The 9,611-nt window shown below is 49.1% G+C and overlaps 1 protein-coding gene across 8 annotated transcripts in view; it reads left to right on the forward strand.

Annotated features, from left to right (window-relative positions):
• NRP2 (neuropilin 2) overlaps nt 1-9,611 on the forward strand; it is an 88,781-nt gene that overhangs the window by 34,983 nt on the left and 44,187 nt on the right. For all 8 annotated transcript variants that reach the window (XM_014307043.2, XM_031058892.1, XM_005415911.2 and 5 more), the window contains exons 6-7: nt 574-743; nt 1,781-1,936. In XM_014307043.2, coding sequence (XP_014162518.1) covers nt 574-743; nt 1,781-1,936 — 326 coding nt within the window. The remainder of the gene's footprint in view (nt 1-573; nt 744-1,780; nt 1,937-9,611) is intronic.

Genomic DNA, 9,611 nt, shown 5'->3' on the forward strand with positions numbered 1-9,611 from the left:
TCTTGTCTGGTTAATCCCTATGGGCCTGATACCACATACAGTGCATGAAGACAGACACAGACACATACACACATGCATCCCTGCTCTCAAATGCTCACAAAACCTTTAGAGCTGCCCATTCCAATCCTTGATGTTCCTGCTGGCAACAGTAAGCACCCTCCTAATGTGTCTGTCTGTATTCCTTGCCTTGTCAGTGCTTAGATTTCACCTACAGCCTTCAAAATGGGAGCTTTGTGGCAAGGGTACTTGGAACATCTTGGTGGAGGTGGAGGGAGGCAAGAGACAGAATTGTGTCAAAACTGAACAAAGGTGAAGAAGATAGAGAAAGGGACAAAGATCCAGACTGTGTTAGTGTTCAGAGGGCCATGCAAACACAAAGCTGCCCTATCTATAATTTTTCAGTGCCATCTGTGAACACACACAACCTGCAAGATGGTGGAGATCTGTTCATCTTTCCAGACAGGCAGCTTTGCTCAGGGTTAGCTGGAGGGATTAGTTCAGGGCTGCCTTTCACTCAAGGGTGAAGTACTGAGAGTGTAACCCAATCTCTGTGTACATGTGTGTCTGCTCTAGATTTTCAGTGCAATGTGCCTCTGGGGATGGAGTCTGGCAGGATCTCTAACATGCAGATCAGTGCCTCCTCCACCTATTCGGATGAGCGATGGACCCCTCAGCAGAGCCGACTCAACAGTGATGACAACGGCTGGACCCCCAATGTAGACAGCAACAAAGAGTACCTCCAGGTACCTTTCCACCTCCCTCGCCTCTTCCCCCACCAAATGGAGTGTCACGCTCTTAAACTGACCCTTGACCATAAGGCTGTTGAATTTTTTATTGCCTCTGTGGCTCCTGGGGAGCAAGCAGCAGGGGAGCTGCAGTGCCTCGGTGAAATGCGGCAGGCTGGCTCTCCCATTAGCTTGCCCGCACAAGGACTGACTCCATCCGCTGTCTCTCCCCCAGCCCCTCCTTTCTGCCCAAACCTTGATGGACTTTCCATCAGACTGACAGAGACTGAGAGACCTCTGCCACTTACAAGGGCCACTGACTCCGCCACTGGCCTGAGGACCAAAGTCTCCAGGGGGTGCATAGAAAAACAACTAGAATAATATTTATCTCATCAGCGATGCAGGGAGCGTGAGCGGGCTGATGTCAGGCGAGGGGCTGACAGAGCAAAGGCTTTCCCTGGGAGCTGGTTAGAGCCACAGTGTGTCCACACACAGCTTCTGGCTGTGTCACATCGCCAGGAGACACTGCTTGCTAAAGGGCACTACGAGCAGGAGGTGCTGAATGTCATTGCCTCTAGCAGACGTCTCATTCTTCATTTATGGCAGTGCTACTAAGCCAGCTCTGCTGACCTTTCTCAACCCATGTTGTAAAACAAACAGGAAAAAAAAACCAGCAGGGCAAAACCAAGAGCTGCAGCACTTGCTAATTGGATATTATGCTTTTATTTTACATGGAAAAAGTCAGTCTCTATCCTGCTTTAATGGATGTGCGCTTCTGTGCAGATCCTATTGCTTGGTCTGAGGTAGGAAGAAAGCTTTGTGATGGTCCCATATAAACAGACATCAAGATCCTTAGCTACTCTTGTCCCAGGGTTCTATCCTGCTGAAGTCAGCCCTGGCAAGGGTCGTGGATGTTGAACTGTGCACCCTCAGAGAGTGAGACAGGCTGAATTTGCACCTTTGAATTTTTCAGAGACAGAGAGAGGAACTAATTAGCCACTCTGGACTCTCAGGTGGTCACCACTCTCTTTCTTGTCCCTTTTTTCCCTGGCAAGGTGGACCTCCAATTCCTGACTGTGCTCACAGCCATTGCTACACAGGGTGCCATCTCAAGAGAAACGCAGAAGGGCTACTATGTCCGTACCTACAAGCTGGAGGTCAGCACCAATGGGGAGGACTGGATGATGTACAGACACGGGAAAAACCACAAGGTAATGTCCTTTTTGTCTCTTCTGCCTGCACCTTGGTGAGTCTTGCTGCCAACAAGAGGGAAGAGAACAGGGAGATTTTGCAGGCCCAGAGGGTTTAATCTTTGAGGGACCCTTCTTCTGATGACAGCTAAAAGACTGATGATGCTCTGAGCAGAAATAGTCCTTTCTCTTCTGCACAGCAATGAGGAAACACTATTCCTTGGAAAACCTGGCTGCTGCTGCATCTTTCGTGGTGGTGACAGTATGTTCTTTGACTGCAAATGAAGGAGAAAATGTTTTCACAGCCTGTTTTTTGCCATATAAGATTCATTGAGCTTTTGTGGTCGTAGACCCGTCTGCATGCTGGGTTAACAATCGCAAAACCACATGAAACTGTAGTTCAGGAGTTACTGAGGCCTGGAAATGAAAGGGCACAAATCCTAAGAGGCAATTGCACCATCCCAGAGAACAAAATGAGCAATAAATAATGAGAAACAATTCAGGCTGCCAGAGCAGGCATGGTCAGAATGGGTGCATTGAGCCTTGGGAGCTGTGCATGCTCTTGCTGTGTTTCTGGGACACCCACAGAGGTGGGAGCAGGGAGGAAGGAGGGTAAATATGGGTGTTCATCTGTTTCACACCATATGGATGCTGGTGTGTGGCCAGGAAAGATAAACTTGGAGTGGTCTGCATGGGAATTGTATGGAGAGGAGGGTTAAGGTAGCCATGGTGCCAGGCTGGTTTTTCTGTCTATTGCTTTGGTCATGTGGTTGTTCCCTGGTTAAGGCTGCCTCAAGAAAGTGCTTCCCTGCTCTTCTGTGGCACCCTCCAGCACTGCTGCTGTGTTCAAGTGCTCCCTGCTGATGTGCCATAGTGTGTCTGTGTGAACTCTGGCTGGGGTCCCACACACCTCCCCCCACACACATGTCCCAGTCATTTTTGATTGCTCAGCACTTCTGTTAAATTAGCTGTCCCTTCCCTTTGCTGGCACGAAATTCAGTAGCCTGCCTTGTCCAGGATTCATCCAGACATTTCCTTCCCTTCCGGGCTGTGTGATTTGCCCTTCCCCACAAGTGTGTCTTAGGTTCAAATTCCCTCTGCTTCCCAGAATGAGTTCTCACTGTGCAGAGGTACCTATCAGGGTCTCATACCTGCAATATTTGGAGTATTTAAGCTCCTCATGTGCCAGTGAGGGAGTGTTAGTCCTATTTTAGAAGCAGGGATATGTAGGCACAGGGCAGTCCAGAACCACATAGGGGAGTCCTCAGCTGGGCTCCCCCAGATCTCAGGCGTGCTGACTCCAGGACAGTAGGTCATGGCAGAGCTCATGTATAGCCCTAACACAGTGCCCATGCAGTGGTGTGGAGCCTCTGTGCTCTCCCAGGACCCACTGGTCACAGCAGACCTTTCTGTGAACCGGGGCCATCTCTCCTCACCCCAGGTGAGTTTGGGGTCTCTTTGGGACCTTTTCTGTAAGCTGAGTCAGGCAGGATATACTCATCATGCTGGACAGAGAGATGAGCTATATACACAGCTCAGTGTTCCAAATAATCACTGGCAATAAATTTACCTTTTCAAGTCTTACCTGGAGCAGAAATCTGGCCTGGAGGGTGGTTTTAGTTGCAGAGGAGAATAAATATCCCATCCTTGCAGTCCTGGGCGTTGGACACTGCATCCTCAGCCAGGGTGGAGCAGGACAGCATGACTGGTTTCAGTGCTGCTAAGCCAAATTACATTGCTCCAGCAAGACCCTAAAGCCTGGCTGGTATAAATCCAAAACAATCCTACAACCATCTGAATTGTCACTATTTCAGGACTTGGCCCTTGATTTCTGTCATCTTTTTTCTACTCTGTTTCCTCTTTTCATTAAAAAAGTGGAAAAAATCAAACCTCTTCTTTTTTACTCCTCTATTCCAGTATCTATTCATCCCACATTCTGGCCTTAATGTAGCAGACACCTCCCAAGGCTGGAGGATAAGTAATTGCTTTTTGGTGGCTCGCCTACCCCTTGCATCCGGGTGACTGCTTTCCTGCCCCGCCAAACAACTGGCTGCCAGCTGCTGAGCTACAGCAGGGCCAGGGCAAGGCCACTTGCTCACAGACCTGGTGCCGGGGGGTGCTGCTCCCACATTCCGTGCCCACACTAATCCTGCAGTTCCTGTGCTAAGAAAGCTCCCAGATGTCTGTGCTCAAGGTGCAGCTCCCTCCCTGCATCAGTGCGGAGCTCGGCGCAGCCCGGGCTGCAGCACTGGAGCAAGCCATGCCAAAGGGATTCATTAAGTCTGCCGCAGCTTGATTTGGTGCCATGAGAAGCAGGGAGGGAGGGGAAGATGTGGACAGACAGGGACTCTATACACATGCAGATAGATACACATATATATATAGACACATACATATGTGCACATGCGTATATCTGCACATGCACACGTATATATGCACATGCACACATAGGCATATGGGGTGTACGAAGCACTGCTCAGAATTTCTGCCAGCTCTGTGGGCCAAAAGCAGTGCTCTGCCACGTGTAGGCGGGTCAGCTAATGTTCACATCTTCATTGAGGAGCTAATGCAAGAGAAAACCAGCGAGTGCAGGGGAGTGGGGAGGGGGTGATGCTCCCTGCAGAGGATGGGAAGCTCTTACTGCCTCTCTTTTGCCCCCTGCTTCCCCTCCCTCCGGTGTTTCAGATGACAGTGGGGCCAGGGTGTTTCCCTGCAAATGTGATGGCTCACCTTTGAGTCCCCAGCTGCTGGCACTCAGCAGCAAGGGAAATGGGAAAGGCAGGATGGAGCAGCGGAAAATGTGATTAATATGTGCTCACAGCAGACAGGGTTGGCTGGGCTGTTTCCGTGCCGAGCACTGCTGTGTTTCTGGGATGGGGAGGCAGTGGGAGGGCAGCCGGCAGGAGTGGAGCTCCACACTCACTCCCTCCCCTTCCCACCCCATCCCTGCCAGGTTTTCCTCCTTCCTGCCAGCCCAGTCCCCACAAAGCCTGGCCCAGACATCCCTCTGTCCAGGGGCTGGTGCTCTGTCTTTCCCTCAGGCATGGGGCCAGAGTGGGAGGCCAACCCAGCAACATGGCCAGAGGTTCTGTGCTGTCTTCCTGTGTGTTCCTGAGAGGGGAGACAGGGAGGAGAGTGGCCACCACCACGTGCCGTCCTCACCAGCATGCCCCTACCAGGACACAGGTCCAAACCAACCCTGCTGCAGAAAAGCTGGTCTGGCTCTTGCCCTCCCTGTTTTCGTCCACCCCTGTGACCTGGGGCCAGGCTGATGGCCTCTGAGGTTTAAGGTTATCTTCCAGGCATCAGCCCTGGTGTGCGTGCCGAGATCTTATCTAATGGTTTGCAAATGTCTTTAGAAAACAACAACTCTTCTTGAACCCAAGGAAGGAAAAGCGCACCTGGCAGGATTTGACCTTTTGTTTTTGACCATTTTCTTCACCTGGCAGGATTTGACCTTTTATTTTTGTCCATTTTCTCTGGATAGGCTCAACTGTGAGGATTTTATCAGAAAACCAAGCTCTCATCCATTTTGATCCTCTTCCTTCTTTGTAGCATCTTGGGTTCCAGCTCCCGTGTGGTGTGAGCTGCTCCATCTTAGTAACTGCGGAGATGAGCTCACAGGAATCATCTAGTGTGGCAAGGGACTGGGGATGGGATGGATTTCAGGATTTGGAGTGGGTTTGGGCCATGATGAGTGCTGCTCTCACTGCCTCCATTGCTCTGTGTGTAAAATGCAACTGAAACAATTGTTTTCAGAATCTGTAGAAGTCAATGGATGAGAAATGGCAGCAAGATCCAGCTGATGCGTATTTTTCATTTCTTACTCATTTTGATGGTTTTGTGCTTGTTATTAGTTAACTTTCCTGAGTGGCATTTCAGGTGGTAGCTGCACAAAGATTGAATTGCTGCAAGGAGCAGTATCTCAGCTGTACATTGCAGCTGGGAACATGAGAGGTTTTTGGTGCTGGCAGTGAATATTGAGGATGACTCTTTGGAGACCCTTGTGCCTTCCCTTAGGAGTGTTCCTCTGTCTTTTCAGTTCTTAGGTCTCCTGTATTTACTCACCTGAGGAAGGAGAGAAAAGCTTTCAGTCCTGTGGCTTTTTTGTCTGGAAAACTCAGGAAAAGCTGGCACAATGAGCCAGAGGGCCACAAGTGTTTCTGCGCAGAGACATCATGGTGCAGAGGATTTGCCCAGAAACATCCAGGTCCCAGCCTGCTTCTGCTGCTTTCGCAGGCAGGACAAAGACATCAGACTTTGCCAAAGGCAGACTTGTGCATTCACCCTTGGTGCAGTACCTGGGGAGAATTACAGCCCTGGATTTCCTAGCAAGGCTGCAGCTTTGTATTTCTGGGCCCGATATCTCCTTTGCAGGCTAGCACAGTACCACTCCTCGTGTCCCTGATGACTCCCAAATCTGAGTGGAGCCTCTCAAAGACACGGAGCTGGCAAGCCCAGCCCAGCACAGTGTGCCTTGCCCAGACACAGTGCTTTGTTAAGTGTTGCCAAGTATCATTTTTCTTTTAACTCCTTGTTCCTGGATTTAATAAATCCAGAACTATCCACTCTCCACTTGAGCCAGAATCCTCCCACCATCAAACATGCCCCATTTTATGCCTTCCCTATCTGACAAGGAAAATAATCTCCCCTACTTTTCTCCTTCATGCTTCTCTGTCTAAATCCTGAAGCCCTAATCCTGTTAGCCTGCTCTGTTCCAGAGCTCTGTCTCCACAGGAGTAACATAATCCTGCAGTAAATCTAGTGGGTCCAAAGAGACACATACGTATGGATGAAGGCAGGGCTGCTGCTGTCCTTGGCTTTCTCCTCTTCCTCCCTCAGCCACTTTCTTCAGCACCCCAAGAAATTGCACAGTGGCCAAGCAGCATAATAAATAGAGCAGGAGAGAGGTTACCTCTTACCCCTTCCCCGACTCACTGCCTCTTCAACTTCATGGCACTTTTTGTCTCCCTGTCCTTCATCTCCTTCACTCCAAGCTGCCAATGGCACAATTCCCATATCCACTGGAACTAATGTAGCTTCAGCAATCCCCCCCATCACCCTATGATGGTTCCAACATGTCAGAAATGCAACTTGTAAATGCTGCTGTGGAGTTTGCATGTGTATGCACACGGAAAACTTATGCAGTCCTTCTCTAGCCTAGACATCATGTCCCCTACTTTTACAGCCTCTCCCTAACCACTTGCTTTCTGCAGCAAATTAATTAAGCAGGTCAGCTCTCATTGATTATCAATTTAATTTCACATGCAGACCTGCTGTCTGGACTAAAACAGAAGTAAACATACAGTGTATGAGGAGAAGATGGGCAGCTCTTTGATGCAGCAGTGAAAGAGAGTTCCCTTGACTGTTTCTTGGAAGGTGCTTTTAATTTGTTAATGGTTTTCCCATTCGTCTTCTGGCTCCATCACCCTTCAGTGTGTGTTCATGTGCATAGGCATGTGTGCTCTCCACTGAGTGTATATCTATTTATCTATCTATCTCCCTAGATCACAGCCAGGTATTTTTTTTTTTCTGCTGGTGTAAATTACTGTGACTTCTTATACTTCGATGGTGATATGTTGATTTACACCATTCGAAGACTTGGCTCAAAATATGTGCTGAGTGGGATGGGAAGCAGATAGGACGGGAGGAATAGCAATGTTCTATTTTGGTAGAGAGGGAAGAAATCTTTGCTTTCTTGGCACTCCCAATTTCACACATTTTCTTGCTAGTTCTTCCTATGCTGTGAGTGCTAATTTGAGGCAGGATGTAGAGCCTGTTGAAGTCAATGGGCCTCTCTCCACAGTGTGCTCGGGCTCTGGGGTCAGGATATTCAGTACAGGGAAGCCAGACGGTCAGGGTCAGACCCTGGTCAGCAGCATCAGGACCTGCAGGCTCACAATGCATTTCCCCTTGGGAAGGAGGCTGAAAGAGCAGGCATGTGGGAGTACCTCAGGTCTCTAACAGCAGCAAGCACATGCCCTCTGAAAGTTGCCCCTCTGTGTTATGCTGAACAGGGTGCAAAGCAATGACTTGCTATGATCAGTTGGGGCTGTTCAGAAGTATGGTTCAATGGAACAGATCCTACCAGTGCATCTGATAGCACAGCTGGAAGTCAGGTGGCAATTCTGCCCTCACAAGCTGGCAGTCTGGAGTGTCATGGCCCAGATTCAGAGTTCATAGCTTGTTGAATGTGATCTAGCCTGAGTAAGTTGCTGATTTCTTAATCTAAAGCAGAACTGAAATTGCTCTTCTTGGAAGCAAGTAATTGAGACCAAGGTCGTCTAAGAGATGTTTTCAGTGATGCCTATAGCAGTGATAAAGTTTTTGGGCTCAGTCCTGCTTCTGCTTTCTGTCAAGCTTGACTGTGCAGAAGTCAGCAACAAATTATGCTGGTGTAAATTTGGATTCTGGCCCCTGATGCTCATATGTGTGAAGTGAGCTAAAAAAGAACAAAACTTGAAACATGTTAAATCAAAAAGAGCAGCAAACCTCGTCAGTGACTGTTAAACATGCTGGTCCATATGCAACCTTTGGCTCATGGAGTCTTCATACTGCTGATGGTGGGAAGCAAATAGAGGTTGCCAGGATAAGACTGGACTTGCTGCCCTTGGACATCTGCTGGGGCCACCATTAGGCACCATCCTCTGGGACAGAGAGACCTTTGGTCTGACCTGACATGCTGCTCCTTATGCTAAAATAGTTGCACTGGCTCAGATAAACATTTCCTGTCCTCCGGTGTTAGGTTCAGAGATAAGGTGTTGTGTGTCAGCTTCTGTGTTGGCATAAAGCTGAAGGCTCTGCTGTGGTGTGGAAATATATCCTTTTAAATTGTTTGTGTGTGTGTCCGTGTGTCTGTGCCCGCGGGTTTACAAGACACACACACACATATGCCTGGAGAGTGTTTCACAGTAACCACTCTTCTTATAGCCCTCCTGCTGGAAAAAAAGGGTATTTGGTGTCTGCTGAGCAAGGAAAAAGATGGGAAGTGAGGTCAGACAGGATAAAATAGGATATTAAAAACACATAAACCATGCTGTGTTGTTAAACGGTAGCAGCATGATATATATTCTCTAGATTAATATTTCTGCTCAAGTTCACATCAACCCCTCATCCCAATTACCAGCCAGATTTGCAACTGATTCCCTCTGTGGAGTGGCTGCTCCATCCACTGCTGAAGGAGTGGATGGTGATGTGCAGGGGCAGCCCAGAGCTAGCTGGTGTGCCATGAACAGCCCTGTAAACACCCTCTGCACACCCTGCCGTGCTGGATCCTGGGAGAAGAGAAGTAACATGTGCCATCTGCAAGCCTAGAGCCACAGGAGGCTCACAAAATGCTTCCTAACTGCTATTCAAGGCAAGGGGCCAGGATACTGCCTCACCCCTTCTTCTGTCCTCAGTTGTTTGACTCTTGCCTCCCACAGGAGACTGGTGCCAGAGATTACACTCTCCTGCTTTCCTGATATAAACTTACTGGGAATTCTTGTGCTTAGTACACATACACATGGTGGGAGCTTGCAGAAGAACCCAGCCAGCATCTCAGTGTGGATGTGGTTCCTAGCTGAGATGGGAGGATAGTCTAGCCCTGTCCTGAAGTGCTCGGAGTGAAAGCAGGCAGTGCCTGCAGCCTTGGTCAGTGAGCTCTGGTGCTTTATGCTGGGGCAGAGAAAGGGTTGAAGATTACCCTCCCCTTGGG

This window comes from Geospiza fortis, unplaced genomic scaffold (assembly GCF_000277835.1).
Source record: "Geospiza fortis unplaced genomic scaffold, GeoFor_1.0 scaffold112, whole genome shotgun sequence".
NCBI lineage: Eukaryota > Metazoa > Chordata > Aves > Passeriformes > Thraupidae > Geospiza > Geospiza fortis.